At 42.2% G+C, this 15,469-nt stretch overlaps 1 protein-coding gene across 2 annotated transcripts; it reads left to right on the top strand.

Annotated features, from left to right (window-relative positions):
- The first annotated feature begins 698 nt into the window (after positions 1-698).
- ak2 (adenylate kinase 2) lies at positions 699-14,571 on the top strand. 2 transcript variants are annotated; one of them, XM_047605901.1, is made up of 7 exons: positions 701-900; positions 4,088-4,213; positions 5,155-5,265; positions 5,780-5,874; positions 8,426-8,498; positions 10,629-10,848; positions 14,282-14,571. In XM_047605901.1, exons 1-7 carry the CDS (start codon positions 802-804, stop codon positions 14,287-14,289), a joined length of 732 nt encoding a protein of 243 aa, XP_047461857.1. In that variant the 5' UTR covers positions 701-801; the 3' UTR covers positions 14,290-14,571. The 2 variants fall into 2 exon arrangements, with proteins under 2 accessions (XP_047461856.1, XP_047461857.1); XM_047605900.1 differs by lacking the exon at positions 14,282-14,571 and having other exon boundaries at positions 699-900; positions 10,629-11,331.
- Positions 14,572-15,469: the final 898 nt, after the last annotated feature.

Raw genomic sequence — 15,469 nt, 5'->3', positions numbered from 1 at the left:
TCACTTCATTAAATAAAAATAGGTGACTAATATTCCATAACAATGAAATACTGATGTATTTATTTTACTTTTATGATTTGCAGACTTCACGCTATCTCACCCCTTTTTATATCCACACAATGCAAATGTGTGAAACACTGACCGTGTGGAAGGGGATGTAAATGAAAATAATGTTGATGGAGTATTAACCCGTTGGAGCTGGATGACTGATAATGCGGACTGTGTTTGGACACCAGAGTGAAGATAAGAAATTAAATTATATTATATTATATTTTTTGAGAGCGCGCTTGTCCTGCTTGCTTTGTCGTTGGAGTGGCTGGGGCAAAATAGTAGGCTACTTTCACTGACACTTGCCACACTGCACGCTCAGCTTCTTGTTGGGGTAGGCTGTAAATTGATCTATAGTCCAGTCCCTCACTAACAGCCCCCTGCTGCTCTGCAACATATAGAGGTGAATGAATGACTGGCTGCAAGAAATGCGAAATCTAGAGAGGAATCATGTTCAGTCGCTAAGGAAGGCAAAACACCACAACTGCACACTGACAGGGTTGTCACGCTATGACGTTGTTAAGTTCCTGAGACAAAACTGAGTTAGGTAGCAGAATCCAAACTCTTGATGCACACTCCAGCCCAGGTGATGGCGGTAATGCGCACAGAAGTTGTGCAGGAAACTCCGCAGCGGAGCAAGAAGAAGAGGAAGAGGTTGCGCTTCCTTTCCTGTCCAACTTGGTGGAAGTGTCACCAGGACGACACTGACAGACTTCAGCAAAGTTTCTGTCACGGTGCTGTGTAGCTCTTGACATGGCCCCCAACCCAAAGCTGAAGGAGGCGATGGCCGACGTGCAGGGCGGTATCCGAGCCATCCTGCTCGGACCTCCCGGAGCCGGGAAGGGGACTCAGGTGAATGAGCCGAGCTAACGGAGCTAGCTGCTAGCAGTTAGCTTGGAGAGCCACTGGAGTAAAGAGCATGGCCGGTGGGAGTGCAGGCTGGAAAAGGGGAAAGGAGCCACCTGCTTGATTTAATTTCATTAAATGATTTTGCAGGTTAAATCTGTATAACACGAGGCTACCCACACATGCAAATGTTAAAATAGGTTTATTTGGCCCGTTTATTGCTATTATTTTTAGTTTGAATTGTTTTACATACTGTATCCACTGCTGCTATTATTATTATTATTATTATTATTATTATTATCCTTTTTATTATTATTATTATTATTAGTGCTAATTCTAGATTAAACTTTGTCCTAACTGTCTTTAGACATTTCTTGAGTTGCACATTCAGTATTCTCCTCCTTCTTTATGTTTAAGTTTAAACCAGTTTAAAGCCAGTATCTGACAAGCTAAGCAACATGTTTGCAACATAGGTTGTTTAATTTTACACCACCAGTTATAGTTCCTTTTTTTTTTTTTTTAAAACTTACCAAGCGACATTATATGTTTCCAAATTAAAGTTTAACTACAGGACTTCTTCTAAAGGTCATTATTTATCATTTGTACTAAACTATTACATAAGAAATTGATATAAACCAGTCACAGAAGCCAATATAATATATTTTATTGCTACATGAAAAAGACAGAAACTTGTGCAAACTCAGTCTGCATGCAATACGTGACATCTGTAGTGTGTCCCCAGTGTTGTTGACGTATTAATTAATTGTTCAGATCATTTACCGAACAGAACAAAAGTAGTTGTAGCTGCTAAAAATGTGTTTTATAAATTCAAATAAAGGCAAATCTTTAGGTTTCTCAACATTATTTGACCATTAATCAATAAAACAATTTTTTAGATTGATTGATAGTAAATAAATAGATAATCAAACTGGGAAATGTTGCAGCAGCGATGTACATGCTCTCATCATGACATGTAATCTGCAACGGTAAAGGAATGTACATTCAAAATATTTAAGACAAATAAAATGTTTCAGCGAAATTTAATGAATGAAATCATAACCAGTGCAACCAGCCCAGTCTCCTCTGACACAGACAAATGAGAAGTTGTACAGACTGATGTCTTGTGGCAGGATAGATTTCCTGTAGCAGTCGCTGAGACGGTGGAGTCTCTGGAGCCTTTAGGAGAAGCTGCTCTGTCGTCTGTGTGGTGCATGGTGGAGAGGGTGGTCAGGGGTCAACACTTTGTTCAGCGTCTTCCTCTCCAGCACCGCTTCAAAAGTCTGCAGCCAAATAATCAGTCAGCTGTGTTTTGTTTAGTTTGGTTAATTCATCATCTTTCGGCATTTAACTTTATCATTCAGGTATTTTGCTTTCCTAGAGGATCTCTTCTCTGTCACTTGTCACTTCTCAACACTTGGTTGCAGTTGTTGCTGCTAAGGTTTGCCCAACCAGTTATTAGGTTTAGGAGACAGATGCTTTTTCACACAGGGCCTGTAGCGGTGAGTACAGTGGCACGGCCTGCAGTGTGACAGCAGTAAGAATGTGAGAATATATTTTTAGCGTCTAGGGGCTCAGGTGGACCTTAACCAGTATCTGTTCTAGTCAAACCAGTAATTCAGGTAAACATTCTCAACTTGTTGTTTCCTGAGAATGCGTTTATCTTGGGGCGTTACCTTGTCCTTTCACCAACGTAGATTTAATTTTTTTTTAGAGTATAAATCCCTGAAACACATTGACATTTCATAGGTAAAGAATTGTGTAAAGGACAGTGTGTGCATAGTTAAGAACTTCTTGCAAGAAAGCAGTTTCAGAGTTACATAATTCAGACTGATGTGTGTTGCAGGCTTGTTGTTGGTGAAGTGTTGGAAGCTGTGTCAAAATGACCTCCGTCAGTGTGTCCTCTGGTCTGTCTGCCGTGTTGTACTCGAGATCACATGCGCTGAAGAGCCCAGACGCGTGCTGTCTCAACGCATCCATGTGTTCAGTCTCTGGTTTCGTGGGTTCGTCTCATGTTGTAATCCGAGCTCTGTTTCCACTCGGTTTGAGGGCTGAATTCATTAGAGCTGAAACAATGAGCTGGTTATATTCATTAAATAGAATTTAGAGGCAGAAATATTTTTATGCTCTTCTTCGGTTGCACGCGGATGCACTCGGTTGCACTTGAACGTGCACAAGGTACACACACGTTCTGCACCTGCGTGAAGGGAAATGACTCTTCTTAGCAGCCGGGAACAGTATTCATCGTTCACAGGAGAAGAGCTGCTATTGGCTGGGAGGTTAGGAAGGTCATGTTGTTGTGTATTTGAATGTTGAGATGAGGATGTCAAACGAGGAAAAGCCTCTGTGGCTGTTTAGCCTAGTTTTGTCACTCGTGTTTTCATTTTTGCCCTGTTTTTATTCTAAGAGGATCAGCCAAGCAGAGTGATGTCTCTGACTGACTAATACTTAATGTAACAAGATGAAACTGCAGAAAAAGAAACACTGATGTAGTGTGTGACTCGTGGTCACGGTGTCAGACTCCGCAAAAACCAGAGTCACAGATGCTTACTGATGGCAAATGAGATTAGACAAGAAAACATTCAGTGACAAAAATAAGTGTTGGCCGCTCCTCTAGTTGGGTTAATTCCAGATATGTTGCTCAAGATGGCCGCTCCTGGCACTTGATTCACTCTGTACAATATTTTAATGTATAAACTTGAATAGGACCTTGGGTTAAGTGTATGGGACAGTGTATGTTAAAAGATAAAATGTGCATATATGAAGGGACACGGAAACAATTCAGTGTCTTTATAAAAAAATATAGCAAAGCTTCTTCAGTCTGACAGTTCTGACTAATTTATGTTCCCATGTTAGAGGAGATGGAGGCATATTTGCTACTGACGGGATGTGGTGAGTTGGACATAGTCCTGTGTGTATTTATGTTCTTGCGGGGTAATGTTTGTACATTACAGCGTCATACATGTCCTAACAATACTGTTACTGTTGGTACTTTCCACTGTAAGGAAAATGTATAAATTTAAACTTGCTGTGTTATAAATGGAGCTTTTATCACTTTTATCTTGCACGTTCTTTGGTCTCTTATATATTAAAAAAAAAATACACCAGATAGCAGCGCACAGCATTAAAGTTTGAAGCCTGCGGCCTCGTCGACGGTGACGATTCGAAGGTTAACGATCTGCCCTCCTCCCTGCAGGCCCCTCGGCTAGCAGAGAAGTACTGCGTTTGCCACCTGGCCACCGGAGACATGCTGAGGGCCATGGTGGCTTCGGGCTCCGAGCTCGGCAAGAGGCTGAAGCAGACGATGGACTCCGGCAAGCTGGTAGCGTTCCCCTCTCACGGCTTCTCGTCATCTGTGTTTTTCTTTCTCTGTTCTTTCCCCCTTTCCCCTCTGAGGCCGAGTGGACCGCGCAGCTGTTCGCTCCGTCTCAAGTGACGCCTCTCGTTTTGTTTGTCTTCAAATAATATTTACATCCTGCAAACGGTTCCTTTGTTCCTTCAACTTTAGCCGAGATCCAATGTGTTGGATTTTGCTGTAAATCCAACACATTGCTCTCCTTAAAACTACCAGTTTAAAACTGAAATCAGCGATAATGTAGATAAATCCTCATTTAAATGCAGTCGGTTGAATATTGGACACTAATAGTTTGTGGCACTAATTCTCCCCTCAGGTGTCATTAATTAAATTACTGCAAAAAAATGCTGGTGAAAAAGCAAAGAATGAGGACATTTTTATGGGAATTAGTGCCTTTAATGCCACTCATTGTTTTTAATACACCTGCGTGTTCTGTTATAATGACGTCAGTTTGGTGCAGCTGCAAATTCGATTAATCAGGATTTAAATATTTAAATTTATGCATAGTCCTAATGGAAACATGACATTTCTGTTAGTTACATCCTCAGTGTTAGAAATAATACATATTATTATACACGTGTCTCAGCATCATGCCATATTATTTAACACAACCAACTGTTAACACGTCATGAAGGGAGAGCTTGGCTCTAATTATATGGAGATATATTCTGCAGAGGCTGAATTAGGCCACAACAATAACATTCTGCCTTTCTGCACCTTTATATACTTTCTAATCTGTAGTTAGTCTTGCAGCTCTGTATTTGTGTGTCTGTGTTGTACTGTGAGTCTTTATCCATATGCAGCTTCTCATACTCGTGTGCATCCAAGTCTTTTTTTATTTGTGTGTCAAGGTCACAGTATTGCTGCAGGAAGAAACAGGCGAAATGAGGTTTTCATTTGTCCTGCAGGTCAGCGATGAGATGGTGGTGGAGCTCATCGAGAAGAACTTGGACACATCAGCCTGTAAGAAAGGATTCTTGTTGGACGGATTCCCTCGAACGGTCAAACAAGCAGAAATGGTTAGGATTCATTCATTTAATTGATTTAATTTAGCGTGTGAAACGAACTTTGATGTGAATAAATAAAGAGAAATCAACAATCCAGCAGTTACAACTTGTTGTGCACTTTGGTGTGTATTATTAAATCTGTGTCCTTGGCTCCATCTTATTATTCTCATTGAACTCTTAATTTTACTGCAGTAAGTTTAAAGTCACTCAAATTTGTGTGGGGTTTTTATTTAGGCCGACTGCACATAACTTACTATTCTTAACTTGTTAAATATTTTTCTAAATCCTCACTGACAATTGTACTTTCTTTAATGACGACCACATTTTTCAAATAATGGGTCACAATGGTTTAAATGGAGCAAAAACATGCAAATAACAGATATTTAGTTTCATTATCTAAACACTCAAAATAAACTTAAATATGTCCTTTTTCCAACAACCATCTTGTCAGAATGAGTTTTGTATTGCTCAGTAGAGTAAGTTATTCTTACTGATGTTTGACCTCCTCTGGGTTCGTCTCTTGCAGTTGGACGACTTGTTGGACAAGAGACACGAGAAGCTGGACTCTGTGATCGAGTTTGCGGTCGACGACTCTCTGCTGGTCCGCAGGATCTGTGGCAGGTAGGAGAGAGACTATTAATTGCTCCAGAGCAGAGACGGGTTTGAATCAGTTTCATTTCCCAGGCAGGTGGCCAGTAAAACACAACGCTGGTGAATTTCCTTTGACTGAGCTGAGAAGCTCCTCATTCTGTCTCCGTTTTAAACCCACGTGGGCAGGTAGAAAGATTCATGTGAACAGCGGGATAATGTTGGAGAGAAGTGGAGCGTGAACGCATGCGATTAACAGAGGAGGTGGCCTGGAGGGGTTTGAGCGTCCTGCTCTGGGAAGGTCACAGAACGAATCCCCCCCCCCAAAAAAAATCATTCCTGATGAAATGTACTTGATTCCAAAGCAGCTCAGTGCCTGGTTATAGTTTAAACTGCTAAATGATGCTTTTTAGTGAATCTCCAAAGGGACAGATGCATTTGTATGAGACAGACTTATCACTTGACTCCCTTCAGCTCTGCAGAATTTGACCTCGGTGCTTTTGTTTACCAGTTTTCTATTCTTATCAGTCTGTTGTGTCATTTCCAGTGAAAAGCACTAAAAACAAACTGCGCAACCTGACCACAAAAAAAAAAAGACCAAAAACAACGGGCGCATTGAATGAGTTGATTCAGTGTGTTTCGACACGTCTTTCAAGCTTATTTCATCTGCACAAATCTTTTCTCAACATCATGATCATCCTAATATGAGTTTACTCTAGAGAAACTCATCACAATGATTCAGGAGAAACCAGCTCTGTGCAACATTTTTTTTTTTTTTTTTTTTTTTACCTCTTCACAGCTTCCTGGCCTCCCAGCTCAAAACGGTTCACTGTTACCTGCTGGTGTGAAGAGCCATTTCATTTAATAAATGCACAGACTGCATGTGCCAGCTGGCCGATGGCTGTAGTCTTTGCGGTGTGTTCAAGGTACACCATTTTGTCAGTTGGACACACCACGCTCCGTATCTGCTGATGTGTAACTATGTTTGGTTTAGCAGCATAAATGGTTATGGTGCTAATGTAAATGTTTATTTTGCAGCATATTTCTGCAGTTTGTTTTCACATACTTTCTTTCGTTTTGGAGGCTGTTGGATGGCGTAAAAACTGGCAAACATTGAAGAAGAATCAAAATAATGTGACTTAACATGTTTGCTCTGTGGATTTAGAGGTGTTAGAATATGATCATCATTCAGTTATTCAGTACTACCAACCATCCACGGAGTCCACTCAGCCAAAGACTGCATCCACACAACAACAACAAAAAAACACTGAGTTTAAAAGTAGAGAAAAGGGAGTTTATGGCAGCGTTGGATGACCAGAACATTTCCATGAGGAGAGAAGACAAAGTAGGAGCTCCCCCTCTCCACACTACATTATCTTTGACAGATTTATTCGCATCTAGGTGATTTCAGAGACGATGTGAAGACTCGACAGAGGAGGAACTTTAAGATCAGATGAGCGTGAAAAGAAACTTGACTGGGACATCCCCAGAAGTTCATGTCTCTTGTATGTAGGGCTACACGATCCTGGGAAAAATGTGAATCATCGTGATTCTTTTATTTTTTTATTTATTTTACAAATTGTTTATTGCACTGATGAACTTTAACAAAATAAAAAAAAACATTGAAATGGTCGTTCAAGTAGAGTATCAAACGTTGAGATTTCCTTAGAATGTAGAGCATACGTTTGAACAATAGGCTTGTTCTTCCATTTAACTCTCTTTACCGCTGACTTCTCTCTGCTTCTCTTCGTCACTGTTTCCATACACTCAACCGCAGGCGCTTCCTCCACTGACGTAATCATGTGTTTTAAAGACGCTTTACCGTAGGTCCAGGGAGGAGTTGGCAGTGCTGCCTTTAGGGGCGCTTGAAAAAATCCGGGAAGAATTCGATTCGTCCTCGGGGCAGTGGGAATTTCAGCAAGTGTTTCGACTTCATTGTCGATTTCTTCACACGTACAAAGCAATCGTAACACTCAATCTCAGAAGTTGGCACTTACCGACCAATGATGTGCAAATATCATTTCAACAGTCATATTCAACCACAAACCGTGCCAAAGTTGCTTCAGTCTCGTCGCAAAAAATGTCTGTGAATTCCTAGAGAGAATATTGTGCTGTTTTCTGCTCTGACCTGATACTGGTTTATTTAAGCTGTAGCCATTCGGACAAGTGAGAAACTTGTTGGTTTTGGTTGTGCTCTGGAGCTGACCCAGAGGTCGACATGTTTTCAGAGACTTTTACGACTTTTTAGAGACTTTTTAGAACACGTGTGGCAGCTTTAGAAGGTGAATTTCCTCTTCGCTACAACCGCTTCAACCTTACCTGCAGGCCACCGTTGGAAACCAGGACTGAATAGAAGGCGCAGTTAGTTTACAGAGTCGTTTTTCTGTCAGCGGGGCTCCTTTGTGAGGAGGAGGCCAGCTGCTAGCTTTTCAAACCCAAGTAGGACAAGGGCATCATGTGGGAGGACAGTTAAGTAGTTAGTGAGTCACCGTGGCTGTCGAACCCTCATCCGTCCTCCTCCTCCTCCCTCTGATTGCGTTCCTGTCCTCCTCTTCCTCTCAACGTCTTCCCTCTGTTTCCCCAGACTAATTCATCAGCCGAGTGGCCGCTCCTACCACGAGGAGTTCAACCCCCCCAAAGAGCCCATGAAGGATGACGTAAGTAGTTTCACTGTCAACCCACTCAGGAAGTGTTTCAAGCCACTTAACCTGAACCTTGTTCAGAAGCATTAATGACGCTTAACCGGGATTAGACTCATGGACATGTTTCAGGATAAAAGATTACATTTGAAAACCTCACACAGCCGAGTTGTTGTAGATGTTTCTAAAGCTGTGTTCACATTTAAAGCACTTTGCTCGTCATCAAGCTCGCGTTACCTACCGCCGCTCTGTATTAGAAAAGAAAATCCCATCAACGCTGGAAACTCGACCCCTGTTGTTAACCCCACGCAGAGCAAACATGCTCAGAGAGAGTGGATTCATTCCAACCAGTCAGTGCGTTTACATGCGCAGCTAAATGGAGCTATGCTCATAATTTGACGGTCTGAATCCTTGTCCCAGTTTACATGCAACGGAGAAGTCTGACGTCGTCCTCCTCCAACACTAGGTGGCGATATGTGTCCTTTCAGCAGGTTAATACGGCCCCCTTTCCAGTTGACCTATTGCGTCATATAATAAACACCTTTAAACTTGCATTTCAAACGACAGGAAGGTGAATAATGGTTCTGCTTTTTAATGTGAACGCTACTAAAGGTGCAGCTCTGTTTACCTTCTTCTCCCGGCACCGACGTTCTTGGATGTTTTTGTTGTTGCAGCGGTTGTGGAGCATGTGCACACACATTGTCTAGTTTAACACTGATTAAGGTGTATACATGCCAGTGAAAATTGATTAACAGTTGCATTATCTGGGTGTCTTAAACCCTGTTCGCACAGGATTAGTTTTACTGGAGGACCTCCAGTAATTTCATCCATGTCCGTGATTTGTAAAGTAAAAATGACACCACAAACTACCGAATAATTCCCTTTAACACAGAGGTCCTCTGATAAAACTAATCCAGTGTGAATCGACATCATTTAGGGGAGAGTTTTTACTTTTTTACAACTTGTTTGATTTGCGGTTTTTAAGAATTATGAAGGATGTGCATGAATTCCAAATTTGAACAGATTCAAAGTGGAGGTGTTGCTGAACTATTCACCTGTTTAGACGGATGAAACCATTAGTGCGTTCATCAGCAAAGACTGGTCTGATTTAAGTGCTGACAGTTCGTTTCTTCCCCGTGATAAACAGTATCAAAAACATATTTTTTATCATCCATTATAATTTGTTAATGAATTAAAGCTGTCTCTGACACTCAGTGGATTGAGGCGGAAAGTAGCAGAGCCACAACAACGGAACATAAATTAGAGTAAAACTGAGTTTGTTTATTCCGTGTGGATGCGTCACATGAAACACGGATGTAGGGGGAAATATGTGAATCACAGGACGTCCTCAGGTGAAACCAATCCCGTGCAGATAAGGTTTTAGTCGTATAAGGAGAACTCCGTTATAAGTCGGAGGAACGTGTTTACAAGCGCTTAAATTGTCCAGGTAGAGTCGGATTGAGGCAATAATTCATTTTTTTTCATGTGCACGTAAACGTGCTGATTGTTTATGTGGTTATTGAGAGCTAATGTTTAACTAGTTTTACAACACCTCAGTAAATCTGAAAGTGATTGAGGTGGTTACATTTTTATTGTGATTATCAGTGGCGTTCTAGTGTCCACACAAACGAGGCTGCTGATCATATGGACGATGAAATGCTGTTTGAAACGAGGTCCGTTTTGGCGCCGATGCCGTCCCGACAGATCAGATCAGATCAGTACATTCCAGCTTAGTGCCCTTCACTCTCTGGATCCAAGTGGCTCATCTGCAAACAAAGCTCCGCTCACAGCGACACACAATCCCCCCCTGGCGTAGAAAGCGGAGGCTGCCATTTCCAGAAGCTTTTGCTTTGTTGACAAACGGAACGAGTGATTTCCGAACAGCTACGTGGATAAGAGGAGGAAAGTAGGAGGGATTAAGTGTCACTTGTTCATCCAGAGATGAGATCGTTGTGCAGAAACCACAGAGTCTTGACCTGAGTTTTAGACACCAATAGAAATTTTGTAGATGCTTTTAGCATTTGCCACTTTTGTGTTGTTGTCTTTTGTTAGTTATGACTCCATGCACGTCAACCTTGCAACAATGTGTCCGTTTTTAATGTATGCTGTGCTTGCGTCCGTGACATGCTTGTTTTCGTCTGCTCCCAGCTGACAGGTGAGCCTCTGATCCGCCGCAGCGACGACAACGAGACGACGCTGCGCTCCCGTCTGGACGCCTACCACCGGCAGACCGTCCCTCTGGTGCAGTACTACAGCGCCAGGGGCCTGCACACGGCCGTCGACGCCGCCAAGAACCCCAACGTGGTCTTCGCCTCCATCGTAGCGGCGTTCTCCGCCGCCACGGGAACCCCCGCCCGCGCCGCCGCCTGTAAAGACCAAGTGTTCTTCATTTAAAACTTCCCTCCTCCTTCTCTTTTCCCCCCCCTTCACTGGTGGAGATTACACAAGAGTTGATCAGAGTGTCAGAGCGGCAACAAAATGTAACGTTATGGAAGACGGAGACTCAAAAGTGGGATCACTGTCGTAGCATCAGAGGGGATTTCAAATTTTACCTTTTGTTTCTCCTCATCACAGAACCAAGTGTGAAAGAGAAGAACGTATGAAGGATTAAAGGGTTTGACATTTAGCAGGAGACGCTTGTCATCGGAAGGTGTTAAGGGATTTTGACATAGGTTGCATAATTGTTTGCCTTCGCTGGACACATTTGCTCTTGTTTAATCGTTTGCTTTTCTCTTTTTTCCCACCCTTTGTCAGTCTTTTTAATCCCTCGCTGCTACCGTACATCTCCTGTTTGTTCCTCTCCACCTGTATTTCCGCCTCTTTCTTTCTCTAAATCTAAAATACTTTGGAAGCCTGTCGATTTTTCATTTGTTGCCCTGAAAGAAGCAAAGTTCTTGTGTTTCACGGGATGACATAAAACACGAGTTGCACGAGGCACAGTTTGAAGTGAAAGTCTCAGGTGTTTGCCGGAGTTTTGGAAACGGGCCCCCGCCGCTGTCCCCCGCTGCAGTGACGCACATCTCAAGTAGGCAATTAAGCTGCTTTAAAGCCCCCAGTGCCCATTTGCTGCAGTTTGCGTCAACACGTCGTACTTCTTCTGAGTCATAACCGGACGAGTCTGAACACACACGCACGACAAATACATATTAATATTTATATTTGCCAGGAATGTCCAGGTCTCTGTGTCAGTCGGTGTCAATAAATCCACTTGGGAATAACAGAATTAAAGCTCCTCACAGGCCGATTGGTTGTTGTTGGCTGGTGTTGCGCTGCCTGATTTTCTGAGACTATAGTTTTGGCACAAGTCGACTTTTCATCTGATTGAATTTGGGAGCGTCGGTGTTCAGAGGGCACACAGGGAAGGCTCTTGGCATTGTTCATCCTTATTTAATCTGAACTTTCAAACATGAATAGTTTCTCAGTGTGATCACCTAGAATGGATAAAGTGCAGAGTACAACTTTTCTGAGAATCTTTTTGTTTTTGTTTTTACTGTTCAGCCTGATTAGTCCGATGACTGCTGCTGCTGCTGTTGTGCAACTTCAGTTGGTTTAACTGCGGCAGACAGGACTCAGACACTTATCAGATCTAAATTGAACGCGGCGTCTAAATTTACAAACGTACTTCCCCTTGTTTAGTTTTGAATATGCAATTTTGATGTCGAAATTTCTAATCTGTTTTCTTCCTTTTTCTTTCCTCTCTGTCGATCTCAGATCAGCCTCTGAGACGCATTAAACAGACGTTATTTTAAACAGTTAAATCAAAATGCGTTTTTAACCCTGTGACCTCAGCACCAGTTACCGGTTCTACAAAGTCATTTTTTCGTCCAGTGATGTGTGTGACCTCGTCTGTGGAGTATCGTCAAAGTTTTCTGAGAATTAGGATTGCTCAAAGGAATTAGCTCGTGTAATTCTGTGACTGATGAATGTGAGGCAAGTTCCTCCCTAGTGAAGTCTGCGGCGCGCAAGTATTTTTGGTTCCTCAAACCGTAAGTGAAAAGAGGAAGGTTATGCTCTAAGATGTCTTTAAGACCAAAGAAGGGAAGTGTGTTGTTCACAGTTAACATTATCACCCACATCTGTGGCACCATCTCACCTCACTCTTGGACTGCGTGCAACTCAACAGCGGCGTGCTTTTTATAGAGTCGGTAGAGACCGACAGCCGAGCTAAAACAAAGTTGGTCTTAGATTAATTTCTGCTGCCCCGAAGCTGCCAGAAAGTCCTGTTAGTGTGGTCACCCAGGACCACATTCTTATGCAAAGAAAGCAAAACATCATTTTGGGTATTTCGTGTTGAAATCCAGAGTTTGTAATGAGGCGTTGGGACATCCCTTCCCGGTGAGGTCTTTGGTGTAATGTCTGTTTTTGGTTCCTCCGTGTGAAAGGATAAAGTCTAGAGATGACAATGTGAAGAAGACAGAAGGGTGACTTTTTACCTCCATTATCACCAAAATCTGCCACTCGGCTTCGCTCTACGTATCCGTAACGGGAGATTCAGCTTATTAATTGTCTGGGTTAAATCACATATCTGTTTACTGCTTTCAAAAGAGTTGACATGAAGCGTCTGAAGGGACAGACGTGACCTTAAAGAGTTGGTAGAGACTGAAAACGGAGCTAAAACAGAGTGAGATTCTCAACAAAGCAGCCTCTGAATGAAACGAATGAGTGAAAATTTAAAAAGAAAAATGGAAGCTGCTGCCCCCAAGTGGCCAGAAACGTCACAGTAAGTCTAAATAACCTTCACCCTCAATTGCCAGTTCATTAGGTACACTAGTGAAGACAACTTGATTCTAAAATAACACTGCTCCTAAATCCATTATTGTTTTTACAATGCAACACAATTCAATAGCACAACGCTCCACAGCCTCCACAATGAAAACACGGTTGAATCAACAGCTCTCTGGTGTTTTAAACTCTTAATTTTAATCATCTGAAGATGTGATTTAACGCAGGGCTGTATTAGAATACACTCACTAGTGTACCTGATGACTACATGCTTTTATCCTCCGTTCACTTTTATCTAATGTGAACTTTAAAATGTCCTCGTCAGCATTCAGAAGCCACTTGGTCCTGTTTAAAGAGATTTTGTAAGAAACTTGGTGCAGGGCCATAGTTTATTTCAGCCGCTTCCAAACATGTCTTAACTGTTTTTTTTTTGTTTTTTTTTAATGATTGGTTTCTCGGTAGCGTCTTCAAATCCCAGCATGTTTTCAAGGGCGCAATGTCAGAAACTTGATGACAAAGACGTCTGCACACCGTTTCCAAAGAAGCGTTTCGTTGGTTGGCTCCCGTTAGAGAGTTTTCCTTCTTAAACCTGTGGCCTCGGTGGTTTTGTCCTTGACTCCTCTGTTCCTCCTCTGCTCCGTAGTCTCCTGGTGTTTTGTATTCAGTGGAAACCTCTTGCATGCAGGCTGCGTTAGCCACTTTCTCTCCCTCTGAATGCTGATGTGTTTTCTTCCTCTCTGGGCTGTTGTGATGGGAAAACTGTGGCAGATGTTCGTCAGGCCCACGATCTCATCACAGCGAGACAATTTCATGCCACATTTATTTTAATATCCTGTGATTTCCTCTTTTTATTTTTTGAAAACTGTGAATGTACATTTGCCGTTTGCTTCTTTCGCCTTAAACTTAAATCAACTTTTGACCGTGCACTTTAAAGTGAACGCCGGCCGCTTTTCCTCCGTCACATTCGACAGCTGCAGCTTTTTAAATCACCAGGAAAGTGTTATTAGTCACGACTTGTTGAAAGTTCCCTGTAATTCACCCTTCATTTTTTTTTTCTTCCCCCCTCCTTTTTCTTGCAGCTGGTTGAATCCTGAGTCCTGAGCTGCTCCATTCCCACCGAGGCGAACGCTTGCAGCGCGGGTGGGAGGGTCAGACAGTAGAGGGGACTTCATGAGTCCAGCTCTTATTTGGGGAAAGGGAGGGATGGGGTGGGGTGGGGGGTGGACGGGTTTGACGGGGGACGGGGTGACTCATCTTATCTGTCAGCACATTTCATTTCCACGTAGATGAAGACGGGAACAAACAATGCCATCTCATTTTTCATCGTGTTCCTCCTTCCAATAAACCTCCCGCTTTTCTACAATCATCACATTTTGTGCTTTTTATTTTTTCACTCGACTCTTAAACAGGTTTTGGACTTTTTTGCTGCAAAACTCATGAAATGACTGGTTCATGTTTTGGTTTGGTTCAAAGGTGGTGAAGAAGAAGTCGCAAAGCTCTTTACAGCTCCAGTTATACTTGGATGAAACGTGTATTTTAACAGTTCCAACAAAAAAACAGAAAATTCTGTGGAAGAGAGAGAGAAAAAAAATACTTGTTGGGAATCTGAAAATGTTTTGTCCTCTGGTGATTTACTGGGCAGAAGATGCGCGGCGGGTTTGTCTGGAAATAAAAATGGAAAAAGAAACGTCAGTCCTGGATTTAAGTTTTCAAGGGTGTAATTAATCAAAAACCACTAGATAATAAAAACAAATCCCTGCTGAGCAGCTGCTTCCAAAGAAGGAGCTCTGTTTGAAAAGTCAGCAGAGTGGGACTCTTCCCTCTAAACCTCCATCGACTTCTCGGGAACAGTGACGTCCTCTTACATCCGAGCACCATAGAGTTCACAGTTAAATGACTGGAGCACTATCCAGGTGCATGCAACATGGATAGATATATTATTATTATCGGTTTAAACACCCCATAATTAAACCTAAATAACATATTCTGATGACAGTCGCTTTTTACAGATATGTTAAGTTTGCATTTCATAAAAAAAATAATAATAATAAAAAAAACCTGCTGTTCCTTCTCCCCCCTAAAGGGCAAAGAGAGGAGTGTTTTACATTTTAGATTTTTCTTGTCTGGAAGTTCCAGGCTTCCAGTCGAGATACTGGTTGAAACAGAGATTACTGATCTCCCTCCGTTAAACAAAGCAGCCAAAAAATATGCTGATGCGTGCACGATTGAATTAAAACAGTGTTGTCAGTTTGTTTTTGTTTTTTTTA

The sequence above is a fragment of the Mugil cephalus genome, chromosome 14 (genome assembly GCF_022458985.1).
Source record: "Mugil cephalus isolate CIBA_MC_2020 chromosome 14, CIBA_Mcephalus_1.1, whole genome shotgun sequence".
NCBI classification, from domain to species: domain Eukaryota; kingdom Metazoa; phylum Chordata; class Actinopteri; order Mugiliformes; family Mugilidae; genus Mugil; species Mugil cephalus.
The sequence above is the reverse complement of the archived record's forward strand: the minus strand, read 5'-3'. Positions and strand labels throughout refer to the sequence as shown.